General features: G+C 55.9%; 2 protein-coding genes across 11 annotated transcripts in view; both read left to right on the top strand.

The window, feature by feature from the left end:
* GCK (glucokinase) overlaps nt 1-9,754 on the top strand; it is a 55,581-nt gene extending 45,827 nt beyond the window's left edge. For 7 of the 9 annotated variants that reach the window (XM_004282965.4, XM_033411294.2, XM_049714682.1 and 4 more), the window contains 7 exons: nt 925-1,044; nt 2,705-2,800; nt 2,990-3,089; nt 6,133-6,316; nt 7,471-7,626; nt 8,174-8,407; nt 8,665-9,754. In XM_004282965.4, the coding sequence (XP_004283013.1) occupies nt 925-1,044; nt 2,705-2,800; nt 2,990-3,089; nt 6,133-6,316; nt 7,471-7,626; nt 8,174-8,407; nt 8,665-8,809 (1,035 nt within the window). In that variant the 3' untranslated portion in view covers nt 8,810-9,754. Of the gene's footprint in view, nt 1-924; nt 1,045-2,704; nt 2,801-2,989; nt 3,090-3,386; nt 3,406-6,132; nt 6,317-7,470; nt 7,627-8,173; nt 8,408-8,664 lie in introns of those variants that run through there. The other 2 variants (XM_033411298.2, XM_033411299.2) reach the window with 2 other exon arrangements.
* A 149-nt stretch (nt 9,755-9,903) lies between these two features.
* MYL7 (myosin light chain 7) lies at nt 9,904-14,329 on the top strand. Of its 2 annotated transcripts, XM_033411301.2 has the most exons (6): nt 9,904-12,208; nt 12,396-12,471; nt 12,803-12,907; nt 13,337-13,415; nt 13,626-13,674; nt 14,157-14,329. In XM_033411301.2, the coding sequence occupies exons 1-6, from the start codon at nt 12,173-12,175 to the stop codon at nt 14,256-14,258; spliced, it is 447 nt and encodes a 148-aa protein (XP_033267192.1). In that variant the 5' UTR covers nt 9,904-12,172; the 3' UTR covers nt 14,259-14,329. The 2 variants fall into 2 exon arrangements, with proteins under 2 accessions (XP_033267192.1, XP_033267191.1); XM_033411300.2 differs by having other exon boundaries at nt 13,626-14,329.
* Nucleotides 14,330-17,993: the final 3,664 nt, after the last annotated feature.

The following is a 17,993-nucleotide window of genomic DNA, read 5'->3' as shown; positions in this document are numbered from 1 at the left end:
ACCTGTCTACCAGGGGCGGGCAGAGCTGTGGGCCCAGCCTCAGGGGACCCTGCTGCAGGAGGAGGAGGGAGCTGAGAGGCTTAGGTGGACGGCCACTGGGTGCGGCCCCAGAAGGTCGCACCCCTGCCCAGTTTCCCAGAAGGATCTGGAACAAGGCAGGGCAGCCAAGAGAGCACACTGGTCCAACAGGCTCGCAGCCCATCGTTCTATCTCCACCCCACGTGTCGCCCTCACCCTCCACTAGCATGGATGCCAAGTGGCATGACTGCAATGCTAATATCTGACCACGGGGAGGACTCGGGAAGGACCACAGAAGTAGGATGAGCCCTGGGCGGAGGTGGGGAGCAGCCAGAGCCAATCCCCGCGAGGGGCAGGGCTTCAAGGTAGGAGGCCAGCGGCCGCCTGGTCCTTGCCGCAGCCCTGCATGCCGTGGGTCTGGGCGTGGAGCAACGCTGGTGCCACCAGGGAGCTCGGTCAATCAGCAGGGCACTCTGTAACGCCCAGCTCTGTGGATAGGCCTTTGTGAATGGGGTGGCAGCTGGTCCTCGCAGGCCCAGGGCTGGGGTGGCCAGAACACTTGGAGGCAACAAAGAACACTCTATGCTGGAGTCAGAAATCGTAGTTATCGCCAGGGATGTGCCTCTGTCCAAAGCCTGAGACTGGACTCCACCGGGTCCAGCTGGGAGGGCCAGGCTAACAGAGCACAGCTGGGCTAGGGACCAACCCCGTCGTCCTGGCATTGCCCTGTCCTGAGGGCTGCTGTCAGCGGGACTGTGGCATGGGGCGGGGCTCAGGGCCTGAGTCCCGACAAGCAGTGCGGAGGCCACGCTCTCCTGGGGCCCTGTGGCTCAGCACGGGCTGAGGAGCGCCTCGGCGGGAGGCTCGCCCCCGCCGCTGATGGCCTCCTCGGTGTGCATCCCGCAGCTCTTTGACTACATCTCTGAGTGCATCTCCGACTTCCTGGACAAGCATCAGATGAAGCACAAGAAGCTACCCTTGGGCTTCACCTTCTCCTTTCCTGTGAGGCACGAAGACATCGACAAGGTGGGACCAGGTGTAGAGTGGGTGGGGGGAGGTGGACGGATGGACGGACAGACACCCCAGAGAAAGGCACCCATGAACTCTGCCCTGTGCTGCCTTCAAATGCAGCTCCCATTGTTGGGAAAGAGCCTTGGATTCAAACTGGCTCCATCACTTACCTCTCGTGAGACTCTGGGAAATGATTGTATTAGCTGATTCTTACTATTTGCCTCCCACAACCCTATGAGGCGTGCGTATCTCCCCCATTACAGGTTAGGAAACTGAGGTGTAGCAACTTGCCCATGGTGGGAAGTGGCGGTGCTGCGGCTCAAACTCAGGCAAACAGGCTCCAGCACACCTGTGTGTCACCTCTATGCTGTACCGCTGCCTGTGGCAGAGGTGGCAATGTGCCGGGGCTGAGGGTCTACCCTGCCTTCCAGCTGGCAAGTTAGCCTGTCACAGTTACACGCACATACACACGTACATGTAAATTACACACACACACACACACCAGTTATGCATGCTCACATAGACATGTGTAAATTATACGTATGTATGCACATAAATTATACATGTGAATTGTACACATAGATGTATGCACTGTACATATTTAAATTATACACATGCATGCACTCATGTCGATTATACGTACATATAAACATATAAATTGTACATGCATATTTTTATGCATACATAAATTATACATACATATATATACACGGGCCAGTTATATATTCATATATACACATGCCAATCATACATACATATATACATGTAAATTATACATATCAAGTATACATACATAAAAATGTGTAAATTACACATGCATATTTACACGTCAAGTATACATGCATGCATATATGCATATGTCAATCATACATATATACACATTCACAGGTCAACGATACATACACACCCACACGCATTGATTATACATACATATATACATGTGTGTGTAAATTATCCAAACATATGCACAGTTATACATAACACACAGGGCCTCTGGGTCAGAGAGAAAGCCAGGTCAGTACTCCTGGCAGAAGCAGTAGCAGGAGCAACGTCTCATATTGCTTTTCCAAGCCCCAGTCCCCGCTGGGCACTGAGGGCCAGGTGGGACCTTCACACGCAGAGGGTGCACACAGGAGAGGAGCCCCGATCTTCTACTGGCTGCACCCCTCTGGACTTCATCCTCACTCTGGGATGACGACCCTGGGCTTAACTACACAAGCATTCTTAAATTGGCTGGGACCCAGCCCTGCAGAAATATGAGATATTGGTAGAAAATTACCTCCAACACTTCTTGAACTTATACGGCTGCTTTGAGCCACAGTTTCCTCAGCTTTAAAGTGGGTGCACAGGGACTTCCCTGGTGGTCCAGTGGCTAAGACTCTGCGCTCCCAATGCAGGGGGCCCGGGTTCAATCCCTGGTCAGGGAACTAGATCCCACATGCCACAACTAAGAGTTCACATGCCGCAACTAAGGATCCCGCATGCCGCAACGAAGATTCCACGTGCTGCAACCAAGACCTGGTGCAGCCGGATAAATAAATAAAAATGAATAAATTAATTTAAAAGAAAAGTTAATTATAAAGTGGGTACACATCCCTGTGGTCCGAGTTAGCTCCCGTCCCTTCACGCCTGCCCCCAGCATCCAGCAGCCACCGAGGCCCCCCTCTCCCCCCAGGGCATCCTTCTCAACTGGACCAAGGGCTTCAAGGCCTCAGGAGCAGAAGGGAACAACATCGTGGGGCTCCTGCGAGATGCCATCAAACGGAGAGGGGTGAGTAGCATCTGCAGCTGCCCCTACCCTGGGCCCCCTCCCCCTCCCCTCCTGCGGGGAAGCCAGGGAGGGCTTTCTGGGCATCCCCCCAGGAAGGGGGTCTCTGCCTTCTGTGCCTGGCTGGACTGGCCTGGAGCAGGCTGAGAACCCCCCCAGCCCCATCACCGCTGCCTCTATGCCTCTTGGCAGGACTTTGAGATGGACGTGGTGGCGATGGTGAACGACACTGTGGCCACGATGATCTCCTGCTACTATGAAGACCGCCGGTGTGAGGTTGGCATGATTGTGGGTAAGGATGCGCCCCCTGCCTGACCCAGGGGCCTTGGCCACCACCAAAGACGGGGCCGAGGCTTCCCGTCTTCAGCAGGCTGCACACGGCCTCTGCGCCAGTCATGGACCCCAGAGGTGCTGGAGCCCAGGGTCCTAGGGAGCAGCAGGGGTGTCCCGGAAGACAATACACCAATGTACATTGGTATTGGGTGTACCAATAAACAGGTGCTGTTTATTGGTAGGAAGCATTTCAACACTCACAAGTCACTGCCTCAGATGGTGTACCAGCTCACGTCCACCTGGCCCATCAGGATTTAATTAAATCACCTTATCTGGTAAGTTGACCGACCTGGACAGATTTGTCCAAGTGGAAGAGGATAAACCAGAGTGGTGTCATCCCTCCCTGGACAGTCTTACCACACCCTGGGGCAGCCGTCTGCCCTGCCCGAAGTGGAGGCAGGTACCAGGAAAGGAGGCAGCACTGGCCCCAGTGGCCCTTTCCCACCAACCAAGGGCCTTTCCCAGAAGTTCCCAAGGCCTTACAATGAGTGTTTACTGAGGAGTGTTTACTGGACACACAGGCGAGTGGGTATTTCCCTGGTTCCCAGAAAGTCAGCATTAAATGTGTTTGCTTCCATGGCCTCTTCAGGGCCAGCCCTGAGGGTTTCTGTGTTCTTAGGACCCATCTCCAATTGCATGCACATGTCCTAAGGGGCCGGCGACCTGCTCTCTGCCTCTCCTCTAGTTTCTCACATCTTCTCCTTCCATTCTCACCTTTTGGATGGGAAGTTCTTTTTTTTTTTTTTTTTTTAACATCTTTATTGGAGTATAATTGCTTTACAATGGTGTGTTAGTTTCTGCTTTATAACAACGTGAATCAGCTATACGTATACATATATCCCCATATTCCCTCCCTCTTGCATCTCCCTCCCACCCTCCCTATCCCACACCTCTAGGTGGTCACAAAGCACCCGAGCTGATCTCCCTGTGCTATGCGGCTGCTTCCCACTAGCTATCTGTTTTATGTTTGGTAGTGTATATATGTCCATGCCACTCTCTCACTCCATCCCAGCTTACCCTTCCCCCTCCCCATATCCTCGAGTCCGTTCTCTAGTAAGTCTGTCTTTACTCCCATCTTGTCCCTAGGTTCTTCATGACATTTTTTCTTAGATTCCATGTATATGTGTTAGCATACGGTATTTGTTTTTCTTTTTCTGACTTACTTCACTCTGTATGACAGACTCTAGGTCCATCCACCTCACTACAAATAACTCAATTTCGTTTCTTTTTATGGCTAATATTCCATTGTATATATGTGCCACATCTTTATCCATTCATCTGTTGATGGACACTTAGGTTGCTTCCATGTCCTGGCTATTGTAAATAGAGCTGCGATGAACATTTTGGTACATGACTCTTTTTGAATTATGGTTTTCTCAGGGTATATGCCCAGTAGTGGGATTGCTGGGTTGTATGGTAGTTCTATTTTTAGTTTTTTAAGGAACCTCCATACTGTTCTCCATAGTGACTGTATCAATTCACATTTCCACCAGCAGTGCAAGCGTGTTCCCTTTTCTCCACACCCTCTCCAGCATTTATTGTTTCTAGATTTTTTGATGATGGCCATTCTGACCAGTGTGAGATGATAACTCATTGTAGTTATGATTTGCATTTCTCTAATGATTAATGATGTTGAGCATCCTTTCATGTGTTTGGCAATCTGTATATCTTCTTTGGAGAAATGTCTGTTTAGGTCTTTTGCCCATTTCTGGATTGGGTTGTTTGTTTTTCTGATATTGAGCTGCATGAGCTGCTTGTAAATTTTGGAGATTAATCCTTTGTCAGTTGCTTTGTTTGCAAATATTTTCTCCCATTCTGAGGGTTGTCTTTTGGTTTTGTTTATAGTTTCCTTTGCTGTGCAAAAGCTTTGAAGTTTCATTAGGTCCCATTTGTTTATTTTTGTTTTTATTTCCATTTCTCTAGGAGGTGGGTCAAAAAGGATCTTGCTGTGATTTATGTCATAGAGTGTTCTGCCTATGTTTTCCTCTAAGAGTTGATAGGAAAGTTCTTTAAGTCCACACCTAAACAGGAGCTCCAGGGGCCCTGGCAGTGCTCCCCTGGCTCTCTCCGGTTCCCCAAGACACCACCACCTGGGCTCTACAGCCGCTTGCCTCGGGCTCGCCCCATCTGGAGCAGAGATGGCAGAGTGGCGCGTGGTCGCATCTGCCCTGATGTGCTTAGAAACATGTTTATGATATGAAGCACTAAACATTGGGAGAAACCATATCAAAGTCTGGATTTCTGTTTTTTCCCCACAAAAACTTGGAAGGCCCGGCATCACTGGGCCTGAATTCCAGGCAGCTCCACTGCTGGTGTGAGGTTGGCATGACTGAGTTGCTGTCCCTGATGGCTTGAGGGGTGTGCAGTCACGTTCAGATTGAAGTTCTGCTGTCACCATTTTGAAACTCTCAGTTTATGAACAAAGGACCCCATGTTTTCACTTTGCATGGGCCCCTGCAAATTACAAATTCCTTAGCCAGGCCCGCCTGCAATGGCCCGTGTGCTGCTCCCAAGGGCCCACGCTGTGACATACTCACCTCTGGGTGCCCGCCTCCTCCCCACAACAGAGCCTGGTACAGAGGAGCTCAAACACATGCTTAGAAAGTGCCAGAACACAAGGGTGGTCCATAGATAAGACAAAATCATAACATCCCATACCCATCTCTAATTGGCAAAGCACTCTGACACATGTTCTTTCCCTCATTTCTCTCAACTACCTAGGTAATAGGAGTAGGTGTTACCAACCCCTCTTGGGGAAAAGGAACCGCCCAGGGAGTTGGGCTTATCTACCTGAGGTCACACAGCAAACCCAGGTCTTCCAGCTCTTGGGAGAGCTGGTTTCCTTTGCTCCAGGGGATGTAGGAAGTGCTGGGGGTGGAGGGCTCAAGGAAGCTGGGAAGACAGGACCACACGGGGCTTCCTGCCGGGGGGATGCACCCAGCAGAGCGGGCATCCCAGGAAGCTCAGCGCCAGGTGCGGCCTGACGCTGCCGCCTCTTGCAGGCACGGGCTGCAACGCCTGCTACATGGAGGAGATGCAGAACGTGGAGCTGGTGGAAGGGGACGAGGGCCGCATGTGTGTCAACACCGAGTGGGGTGCCTTCGGGGACTCGGGCGAGCTGGACGAGTTCCTGCTGGAGTACGACCGTGTGGTGGACGAGAACTCCCTGAACCCCGGCCAGCAGCTGTAAGGACCGCCCCTCCCCCTCCCCACACGACGGCCCCGCCCCGCTCTGGCGGCAGATGGGGCCGGCCTGCAGATAATGGGCTTGTTTTTAAACAGCTCTGGGGAAAAGCAAACTGACAATCCCTTCGTAAGCTGGCTCTTCTCTTCCTTCAGCTCGTATGCGTGTGCCCCTCTGTGAACCGGGAACAGTGAGAGATGCCAAGGATTAGTCTTTAAAAAGAGGGTCTATGGGGACTTCCCTTGCGGCCCAGTGGTTAAGACTCTGCGCTTCTACTGCAGGGGGCGTGGGTTCCATCCCTGGTCGTATCCCACATGCCGCGCAGTGTGGCCAAACTAAGACTCCAAAAAAAAAAAAAAGAGGGTCTGTGGATAGATGAGCAGGAACCTCCCCGCTTCCGACAGGTGACCCCTGGCACAGGAAGGCTCTGAGACGCCCCCCAGCAACGTTAACTGGGTGTAGCCCAGAGTTCCCCAAAGTACAGCTCTGAACACGTTCACAGAATGAATCATAGTATTTGGGGGTGTGCTGCGGGTTCGCGGACAGCTGGAGAGCCAGCCCTCACAGAGCTTGTCCTGAGTCAGGGCTCTCCTTTATCAGCCGCCTTCTGCGGTGCGCCAGGCACGTGCTAATTCTTTCATGAGCTTCCTCTCGGGCTCTCATAAACCTCTACTAGGTCGGTAGTATTCAATGTGCTACAAGATGAAAATACGGAGGTTTACAGACTCTAGCGCCACCGGGCCAACTCCGTGGATTCCAGGAGCGCAGGGGCCTAGGAGCCCTAGCAAGTGAGCAGGGGCCCGCCCAAGGCTGGTCACTAGCCGCTCTAAGCCTGAGCTCCCCCAGCTGACACTGGGTGATGAGAACAGCACTCGTTCCACAGCTGTGGGAAAACCCAAGTGGGCTCAGCGCAGGGTCCTCCCTGAGGTTGGCCTCAGAGGGACTGAACCGAGGCCCCACAGTAGAGCGTTCTCCCAAGGCCCCAAAGCCCCTGTTGATAAATGTGGGAACGGGCATGAACCCGGTTTTGCCAAGGTGGGGGGTGGTCACAGCGTCCCACATGGCCTCCTCGTGGCCGTGACTGGGGGTGGTGGCTGGCCTCTGCCTGCTGGTGGGGACCTCCCTCCTGGGGGTGACCCGGCTGCTCTCTGTCCAGGTACGAGAAGCTCATCGGCGGCAAGTACATGGGCGAGCTAGTGCGGCTCGTGCTGCTGAAGCTTGTGGACGAGAACCTGCTCTTCCATGGGGAGGCCTCGGAGAAGCTGCGCACGCGCAGCGCCTTCGAGACACGCTTCGTGTCGCAGGTGGAGAGGTGCGCGGATGCGCGGGGTCGAAGGGTGGGTTACAGGGGTGGCGTGCGCGGGGTGGGTCCTGGACCCAGACCCACAGGGCGTGGGGGCGGGGCCCGGGCGGGGCTCAGAACGCAGGGGCGGGGCCCTGGTGAGGTCAGGGGGTAGGAGCCCAGGACCTGGTAAGGTTCCGGGGTGGGGCAACCGTGGCAGTAGTAGCCTTCAGCCCCCAGGGGAACCCAGCGTCAGGCAGCTGACGGAGACCAGGCGTCCTCTCTGTGCTTCCCACCCGCTGTGGACCTCGTCTCACTTCATCCACGCAACAGCCCCGAGGCGCGGCAGTGTCACCCACGTTAGGGCGGAAACCCTGGGTTTAGAGAGAGGAGTAATGACCAGATTACTGCTGGTCCCTGGCGGAGTCAGACCCGCTCCGCTCGGAAGCCCGAGCCCCAAAAGCGCTTTGCCTGGGAGAGGTGGCCAGGGGGAGGAGAAGAAGCCGCCGCTGTGGGGATCGGGCTGGTCCGGGACCAAGTGACCCTCCCGCGACGCCCTCCTGTCCCCGCCCCGCAGTGACTCGGGCGACCGCAAGCAGATCTACAACATCCTGAGCACGCTGGGGCTGAGGCCGTCGGCCACCGACTGCGACATCGTGCGCCGTGCCTGCGAGAGCGTGTCCACCCGCGCCGCGCGCATGTGCGCCGCGGGGCTGGCGGGCGTCATCAACCGCATGCGCGAGAGCCGCAGCGAGGACGTGATGCGCATCACCGTGGGCGTGGACGGCTCAGTATACAAGCTGCACCCCAGGTGGGCCCGCTTAGCCGTCTGCACCTCCCCGCCGGGTCCAGCCTCCCTCTTGTGAATTCGCCTCCTAAGGGCAGAGCCCGGGCATCCGTCTCCATCTATGATATGCAGGCCGAAACGGATGCTCTCCGAGGTCCCAAGGATTCTTAATCTCCTCGCTCCCCTAAGCCCACAGACTCAGGGGGAGGTTCCCCTTGACTTACCCCCTGCCCTGTCTTAAGCGCGTTAACTAACCGCAGCCCCGCTTGCCCCCTGCTCAGCTTCAAGGAGCGGTTCCACGCCGGCGTGCGCAGGCTGACGCCCAGCTGTGAAATCACCTTCATCGAGTCGGAGGAGGGCAGCGGCCGGGGTGCGGCCTTGATCTCCGCGGTGGCCTGTAAGAAGGCCTGCATGCTGGGCCAGTGAGAATAAAGGCTGCAAGGCAAGGAGGAGGCTGTGGCCGCTACTAGACCTGGGCTCCAGGGGACACACTTCCTACAGGTCCCCCCAACCTGGTCCAGTCAAGAGGCTTCTCCTTGTAAGGACCTTGGATGCCTCCCATCCCCGCTGTCACCCCAGGAGATGGGGAAAGCTTCTTTGGGGATGCGGTGAGGCCCTGAGCAGGGCTCTTCTCTCAGGGTCAGTTGGTAGGATAGCCCTAGGGCCCTGACTGGGTTGGGGGCTGAGATGAACAGGAATGGAGAACCCCCAAAGTACCTCACCTTTCTTGCTGCAATCAGGGGCCCAGAAGGGAGTTATTAACTCAGGATTTTGTTGCATTTCTGCACTGCTTGCCTCTTGGAGCTTTCAGCCTGGCTCAGCCCTTGCTCTGGGAAGGGGGTGCACTCTGGACTCTACCATGGCCTGGCTTCCCTGGGAACCCAGCCCACATAGAGAGGCAGCCCTCAAGACCTGGCCAGACCTAGACCTGGGCTCCACAGGGGGCCCCGGGGAGCTGCAGATCACCCAGGCCTGGGAAATGGAAGGGACCAGCTCCATGTTGGAGGCTGTGGGTACCCCGAGGCCTGGAGATGGCAGCCTTTTCCCTCCCATCCTGCCATCCCTGAGTGGTTTCTGGTTCTGGGATGGACCCTCACAGGAGGTGCAAGAGACAGTCCCCAAAGCCCCTGCCCAGAGGGGCCCAGGAAGAGGAGGAGTTCCCCTACCCACAGACAGGCCTGGGAGCATCTCCGGGATCGAGTCCTCGGCTCCCACGGCGCTGGGCACTCAGAAACCCCAGCAGCACTCAGCACACCCCCAAGGGACAACCCAGGCCTCTTTCTTCTCACCAGACCTCCATGTACCACACCAACCTCTCCATGCCCAACCTGGGACTGTGTGGGTTTTTTTAATTAAAAGTTTAGAACATGACCTTGTCCACCATTCTTTGATCTCTGTGTATAAGACTGTGGGACAGTAAACATATAGACGTGGTCACATGTACACAGACACTCTGCAGGCCTGGGCGTGTTTTGGAGTTTGCCATCCTCTCCACAGAGCTATGCCAGGGATTGTGAAGAGTGACAGACCGGGCCTTAGGAACAGGAATGGGGTGGTGTGGCGGGGTGTGGTCAGAGGTCCTGGACTTGCCCAGGCCTCTGCCCACCAGCCTGTGGGATGCGGGGTGTGGTTCTGAAGTCTCCGAGAGCTCCAAGGGAGTGTCAGGGAAGGAGTGGGGCTGCTCTGGGAAGGGGCACGGCTGGTTCTTGGGACTGGTCCTGCTGCAGGTTGGTCTCAACAGGGGATTCCTTGGAGCCACTTGGGTTGTGACAGTGACTGCAGTGGGAGGCCAGGATTACAAGAAGTCACATGATTTCTGCGGTCCTTCCAATTTGGTCCTGAATGAAATGCCTACTTCAAGTTAGCCAAGCCTAGGGCCTAAGACCAGTTACTTATGAACACGTATTCGTAAGATTTTAACATACACGCACTTTTTTTTCAGGTTTTTGGATGTTATCATCTTTTTTTAATTTAACTTTTATTTTATATTGGACTATAGTTGATTTACAACGTTGTGTTAGTTTCAGGTGTACAGCAAAGTGACTCAGTTATACATATATCCATTCTTTTTCAGATTCTTTTCCCATATAGGTTATTACAGAGTATTGAGTAGAGTTCCTTGTGCCATACAGTAGGTCCTTGTTGATTATCTATTTTGTATATAGTAGGGTGTATTCCACTCACTTTTCAATGAGAGAAACTATCCAGCAAATCTGGAATGACTGTGTTGTTTTATTCAGAACTTAACCCCAATTGTGATTTTGAGTTGTCACATCCTCCTTGAGATGCTCTCTCGTTTCCTGGTATGCCTCATGTGGAATTTAGTTCTCTCGAGTCTAAATTATGCATCAGAAGTTTGTGTGAGCATCTGATGACTTCATTATCAGTAGTAATGTACTCGTGTTCCACCATTCAGCTGCAGTATTTGATCTCATTTTACCATAAATTATTTCCTAGCTGTCCTTTATGTTATGGTTCAGGGCATTGTATTGTTTTTTTAACAATTCTCCATGGAGGTAGCTTGTATAGCCTATGAATTTCATTTCAGGAGAGTAGAGGAGGTGTTATAAAATACTTACTTGCTATACAAAAGGGACATTGGGGCTGATGGATGAGAACCCTGCTCTCCCAGCTGGCCTCCCCGCATTCCTCACCCCAGTGGGCCGTCTCCTGTACCCGGTTCAGGGAGCAGCCAGCAGCCCACTCCTGCTCTGGGCGGTCCCCAGCCCCCCAGCCCCTGTCTGCCCCGGGCCTGCAAGGAGCCTCGAGGCTGCTGCTCTGGCACAGCGGACGGAGCCTGGGCCCCTCACTCTGCGGTTGAGCCCCCACAAGAAGGGCTCGTGACCCACTTTCATGGGGATCCCAGGGGAGGCTTGGGGTCCAGGCAGTGCTCCGTGCTCCAAAAGCATCACGTGGAGGCTCTGTTTGGGGTCACAGCCAGCTCAGGGCTGGCTTCTGCCCCTTGGTCAGAGGGGCCAGAGGCCAGGGCCAAGCATCTTCAGCAAAACCTCTGGGAATCCCCAGGGGTCTCAGGCCAGAGACCATCCTCAGAACCACCAACTGCCCTCCCAAGCCCAGTGGGGGCCCCGGGCCAGCCCCCGCACCACTGCTGTCCTCTTGGCCTGAGTGGGTTCTGGGCTGGAACTGCAGGAAGGACAGTCAGGTGGGGTTACAGGAGCCCCTCGTTCAGCATGAGAGTGGTGAGAGTTGCGACTCCGCTCTCAGGAGGCGTTTCACCCGGTGCTGTCAGGGTGGGTAGACACCCGGATGTCACAGGGCGGGGGGGGCCTGAAGGTCGCCAGGAACGTGGCTGGAATCTGCTCGGGGGCCCTGTCCTCCCCCAGCCCAGGCAGAGGCTGCCAAGTTTGGGCCTATCCTCTCCTCCTGTCCTTATTTGGTGCGCTCCAGGTGATAAGGCTGAGACATAAAGGGGGCTGTGGGCCCCTCGCAGCAACCAGGCTGCTGCAGAGAGAGACGATGGTGAGTGCCAGGTGGGGGGTACTCAAGGCCAGCGGCCCCCCAGGTGCTGTCCTTTGGGCTGGGGGAGCGGAGCCAGTGACTTCTGTGCTTGTATTGGGCCCGGAGAGACGTTCTCCAGGGACAGGAAGAGGACCCTGACCCGGGCTCTCCCGGGAATGCTCTGGGGAGGTCCGTGGCAGGGAGTCCTCGGGGAGCTGGGGAGAGGACCCCTCCACTCCCACTGTGTTGCAGGCCAGCAGGAAGGCGGGGACCCGGGGCAAGGCTGCGGCCACCAAGCAGGCCCAGCGAGGCTCTTCCAACGTCTTTTCCATGTTTGAGCAAGCCCAGATCCAGGAGTTCAAGGAAGTGAGTGCCCTACCCCCAACAACCTGGGACCCATCCGGACACCCTGCCCCCAGCACACTCCTCTTCTCTGTAGGTCAGTGGTCCTGGCCCCTGTCCTTGCTCCTCCCACCACCCAGGATGCCCCCACCTCCCGCCTCCCCAGGGTGGGTTCTGCTCCCACCTGGAGACTATAGCCTGCACCTCACAGGCCTTCAGCTGCATCGACCAGAATCGTGACGGCATCATCTGCAAGTCGGACCTTCGAGAGACCTACTCGCAGCTAGGTGAGGGCATCCACCTCCCGCCCGGCCCGGCCCTGCTGGCACCAGGGTCCCGGCTCAGAGCTGCTGGGCTGGGGGGAGCCCGCTGAGAGGGGATAGGCAGGCTCTCAACAGGCAGCGCCCCGGCCTGTATTCTTCTCCCGGCTCACCCTCCCGCCTCCTCTCACACCCCTCCCCCATCACACCCCCTCCCCCATCACACTTTCCTTCCACTTCACCTCCCCCACCCAGAGCTGCCTCTCACTCTCTGCCCTGGGAAGGAGGGAGGGGCAGCCCAGGCCCTACTCGGGGACACTCAAGGTCCCTGTGTCCATTTCACGTCCCGCCCCACCAGGGAAGGTGAATGTCCCAGAAGAGGAGCTGGATGCCATGCTGCAAGAAGGGAAGGGGCCCATCAACTTCACTGTCTTCCTCACACTCTTTGGAGAGAAGCTCAACGGTGAGCCTGGGGCGGTTCTGGATCCCCCTGGCCAGGCAGCGAGCTTGAACCCCACCTGGACCCTGCCTGGACCCGGCCTGAATCCCACCCAGACCCCTTCCATACCGTACCTGGCCCTCGCCCGCCCAGAGGTTGTAGGGGCCACCTCTGCATTCCAGACCCATGAGCACTGATCACCCCAAGTCTCGGGGTTGGGAAATATGCCTTCAGATTCCAGTCCCAAATCCCCAATCCTAGTCTCCCTGCCAGGCTCACCCATCTCAGAAGGACAGCCGCTCCTGGCGCCTCTGAGCCCCGAGGGGCGCTTTCTGTCGGAACACCCTCTCACTTCTCTGGGCCTGGAGGACTCCCCCTGCACCCTGGGTTCCTCCTGGGTGGGACCGGGAGGATGGCAGTGTGGCTGCTTACCTGACCCCCTCGGCCTCCCAGGGACAGACCCCGAGGAAGCCATCCTGAGCGCCTTCCGCCTGTTTGACCCCAGTGGCAAGGGCGTGGTAAACAGGGATGAGTAAGTGGGAGCAGCAGGGCGAGTGCCGGGGGCACCATGTTGGATGGAAGCAGGGAGGGCGGAGGGTCGCCTTGTGAGGGTGGCCACCTGGACTTTGGGGCCCGCTCTGCTTTTGGGGGGGTGGCCACCTGGGCCAGGGGAGGCCCCATTTTCCCCTCCCAGATTGGCCGCCCCTGCAAGGCCCTCCCCACTGCTCCCCACCTCCTCCAGGTTCAAGCAGCTTCTCCTGACCCAGGCGGACAAGTTCTCTCTGGCCGAGGTGAAGATTCCGGCTCCTTCGACACCCCTCCAGGCCCCTTCGCAGGGCCCCCAGCCCGCAGGGCCCTGGGGAGGTCTCGGTGACCCACTGCCCTCGTGGCCGTAGCGCCCAGCTTTCCGGGGAGGTGCCACCTCTCTTGGGATCTGGACGGTGAAGGACATGGAATCAGAAAAGGAGGAGGGTGCAGGCTGGGTGAGCTGTGTGTGCAGAGGCCCAGGCGTGAGAGTGCGGTGCACCTCAGGATCTGGAAGAGGTTTCCTACACTGGGGAGGGGGAGGGGAGGGGAGGGGGCCGGGCCCGTGGCCAGGGTGGGCCCTGAGACCCACGGCACCCTTCGCTCCTGCCCCAGCCTCCGGCTGAAAACGCTTAGGGGCAGCATACAGCCCCAGGGGCGGGGCGAAGGGTCTCAGGCCTCCCTCGGGTCACAGGCACCGGCCCCCAGGACGCCCTGGCTGGGCGGCGTCTCACCAGTGCCTCCCCAGGTGGAGCAGATGTTCGCCCTGACGCCTATGGACCTGGCCGGGAACATCGACTACAAGTCCCTGTGCTACATCATCACCCATGGGGACGAGAAGGAAGAGTGAGCCCGAGGCGCTAGCGGCTGGGACTCAGGGCCGGCCTGTGGGGACACCTCAATAAACGCTGTTTCCGAATTAGACCCACAGTGGTGGCCTGTCTGTGACAGATGGGGTGGGGCTCCACAGGGACTGCTGTAAGAACCAGCCCGGCCCTCACTGGCCCCCTCCGTTCACCCCACACCGTCCCGTGACATATGAACCGGGATGTGCCCGGCTTACAGATGAGGACGCCGAGGCCTGCAAGGGTGCCCAGGCCACTCCTCTAGGAGAGGAAACCCAGAGCTTTATGCCCGTCTCCACCAGGCCCGGATCGAGCCACGCGACGGGGCTCTGCTCAGCAAACATCTGCCAATGGCCCAGGGACTCTGCCTTCCTGGGACCCCATCTCTGCACACGGGCTCAGGTGGGCATCTCTGCACGCGCGTGTGGTGTGCTGGGCCCCGTGTGAAAGGCACCGAGGGACCCATCTGAAAACACAACAGGTGAGGTGCCTTGTCACCAAAGGAGGGGCTGGAGTACATGCAGACTTCCAAAGGAAATCCTCCGGAATTGGCCTCATGCCTCGGGGGTGAAAGGATCAGGCTGCCAGAGAGAGGGAATGGGTGTCTCTGGAGGGCATTGCTAGTGTCCCGTTCCCCACCTCACCTACAGAAACCGGGAGCTGGGGGGCACCCAGCCTCATCCTGGGAATGGGAGGGGGAGCAGGGCAACCTCCAGAGCACCCACGGCAGGGAGGGGGAGGAAGAGGCAGTGGGGAGAGAGACAGCTTGAACCTGGGCAAGACCCAGAACACAGGAAGTCCTTCTCTGGACAGGAACCAGCAACGCTGAGTAAGAGCTCTCTGCCTCCCCCGCCCCCCCCCCCGCTGCAATCCCCCAGCTGGGGAGGCGGGAGGAGGTGAGGGAGAAAGGAGGAACTGACCACATTCCCTCCAGAAGGCAAGCAAGAGGAAAGGCATTTCACCCGACGGGTGTTCAGTTTGGATGTTTACCTGGGACTTGGCAATTTTAATTACTACATTGCGAATTGAGATTTAAAGTTATCATGGCCTTTCTATTACTTATTCGTGATCACAAACGTCATGGCACTGCCTGAGTCTTCATCCAGAGAGCAGGCAGCCTCCCCGACTCTGCCCCCTACCCCCGCCACAGCATGCTTGCCGGGAAGATGGGTGAACAGGATCAAGCAGGTGTTGGGAATTCCCTGGCGGTCCAGTGTTTAGGACCTGGTGCTTTCACTGCTGGGGCCTGGGTTCAGTCCTGGTCAGGGGACTGAGATCCTGCAAGCCTCACAGCACGCGCGTGCACGCGTGCACACGCACACACACACACACACACACACAGAGCAAAAACAAAAGTCAAGCATCAAGCAGGTGTTATGATTCTAGCTCATGAGTTCTGCTTGTTCAACAAACTGATTTCAAGAAGTAAGGGATGGGGCTTCCCTGGGGGGACAGTGGTTAGGAATCCACCTGCCAATGCAGGGGACACGGGTTCGAGCCCTGGTCCAGGAAGATCCCACATGCCACGGAGCAACTAAGCCCGTGCGCCACAACTACTGAGCCTGAGCGCCACAGCTACTGAAGCCCGCACAGCTAGAGCTCATGTTCCACAACAAGAGAGGTCACCACAATGAGAAGCCTGCACGCTACAAGGGAGAGTAGCCCTTGCTCGCCGCAACTCGAGAAAGCCTGGCGCAGCAACGAAGACCCAATGCAGTCAAAAATAAATAAATGAAATAAAATAAACCATGATAACTGTAGAAAAATGACTGAAAAAAGCTCCAAATATTAAAAAAATAAAGTTCAAAAATTAATTAATTAAAAAAAAAGAAGTAAGGGATGATTTTATAATTCAAGCCTCTTCAAGGAAAAGTTGTGAAAGACTCTGAAACAGACCAAAAAGATCATGGGTGTGTGAACAAAGAACAAAAAGTGTCGTTCACCACCCAGTTCTACAAGTCACAGCCCACTGCGGTCGCCCACCATCCGGATGGAAGACAGGAGGAAGCATTCTGTGCTTTGGATAACCGGCCCCTAGATAGTTAGATGCATATCTCAGGAAGGATTCCAATAACCCCAGATTCCTGCATCTTCCCATACATTGAAAAGTACTAGAATCATTAACTTGATTTGTGACTAGGAGTCACAAATCCTTTGTCCTTTGTGACTAGGAGTAATCTTTTACCAAGTTGTATGCTTGACTACATGTATCTCCTAGCCAAAAAAATCGTATATAAACTGGCTTCTCGCCTTCCTCTTCAGAGCAGTTCCAAGGAGCTCGCGGAGCAGCTGTCTCTCAGGCTACTGTCCTCAGTAAGACCCGCAGGAGGGCCTTGAGCCAGGGCCGACCCGCTGTGCTGCTGAGTCCCTTGGGCTTTGAGTGGTGCAAGCAGAGATGGCTGCAAAGGCAAATGCAAATTAAAAATGAGAAAAAGTTAATACTCGCTGATGCAAAGAAAGTAAACACTCTCCTCCCCTTCCTTAGAGCATTTCCTTTAGAAAACTTGTAAGTTCTTTCCCTTCTTTTTGTGTGTGTGTGTGTGTGTGTGTGTGTGTGTGTGTAAATCTGTTTAAAAGCTAGATCAGCCTCTTGCCAGTTTGACAACGCTGGACCGTCTCCCAAGAACCTGGGGGCATCTCTCTGGAGAGAGGTTGCACCCCCCTCGCCCAGATGCCCTGTGTGGTAGGAGCCTGATTTCCATGGCCCGGCTTGCAAGCCTGCTTCCAGTTGTAAAGAGATGAGAAGTTTGCTCTTCCTCCAGATAAAGGCAGTTAGCAAACGCAGGTGGCCCCCTCAGTCCCAGTGGGGCAGGGCAGGGTGGGCGGCGGGTGAGCTGTGTGACAGACAGTGCTGCCAGGCCTCTCACTCAGGACTGGTTTCTGTTTCACTCGAGGATGAGGACAGATGGGTTGAACTGGCATGAAAGGGGCGAGACTACTTCCTGCTCTGCCATCTCTGTGATGAGCAGAGTCCTGGCTTCGTGCTTATTCAGTAACGCATCTGTCTTCTTTCTTGTGACTTTGGTGGAGAGGTTTTCTGGGTTGGCAGGAGATGTTCTTTGAATTATCACCCCAGCTTCGCCTGAAGCTCCATCCCACCAGAGCCTCAGCCTCGCTGGAGCGGGTGGGGAGTGCGGGATGGGAGGGTGGGGACAGAGTGGCCTCACCGGGCTGGCCAGGTGTGCAGCGCATGGTCAGGGTGGATCCAGGCCCCTGTTCGCTGTATTTTCTAATTTTATCCTGAGACTGTGCAGCCCCCAGCCCGGGCCCCAGTCCCTGCCCTGCCTCCACCCCATCTCAGAGGCAGGGCTCACATTCTTTCTTTAGCCATTTTGACACCACTGATAAAGTTAGAGACAGCCTCTTTTATCAGTTCTGCCCTGGCATGAGAAATCTGCGATCCGTCTGCTTCTCCAGAAGATGTGGCCTGTCCAGAGAATTAGCCGACAGGGTCTGATAGCTGTCACTCTCCCCATAGCCCACCTCGCCCACCCTCTGGTCCAGGCCCTCTCCCAGCAGGCTGAGAGGTCCAGTCCCCCAGTTTGGGTGACTGAGTTGATCCGAGAGATCTCAGTGTTGGTGCTTTGCTCTGATTTCACTGCAGCAACGATGCAGTTACACTGGAGAGACTAGTAAATAATAGGTCTACATACACTTGCCTCTTTGCAGTGAGCCTTCTAGACTCTTCTGGCCTGAAAGGCCAGGAATGTGGAGATGCAGAGGGAGGCACCGTGCTGAGG

Source organism: Orcinus orca, chromosome 9, assembly GCF_937001465.1.
Source record: "Orcinus orca chromosome 9, mOrcOrc1.1, whole genome shotgun sequence".
NCBI classification, from domain to species: domain Eukaryota; kingdom Metazoa; phylum Chordata; class Mammalia; order Artiodactyla; family Delphinidae; genus Orcinus; species Orcinus orca.
The sequence above is the reverse complement of the archived record's forward strand: the minus strand, read 5'-3'. Positions and strand labels throughout refer to the sequence as shown.

Excerpts from the sequence above, each read along its gene's own strand:
- MYL7 (XM_033411300.2), top strand. The coding sequence starts at position 12,173 with ATGTTTGAGCAAGCCCAGATCCAGGAGTTCAAGGAA. Across the intron at positions 12,209-12,395 it reads AGATCCAGGAGTTCAAGGAA|GCCTTCAGCTGCATCGACCA; the intron begins GTGAGTGCCCTA and ends TGCACCTCACAG. Across the intron at positions 13,416-13,625 it reads GGCGTGGTAAACAGGGATGA|GTTCAAGCAGCTTCTCCTGA; the intron begins GTAAGTGGGAGC and ends CACCTCCTCCAG.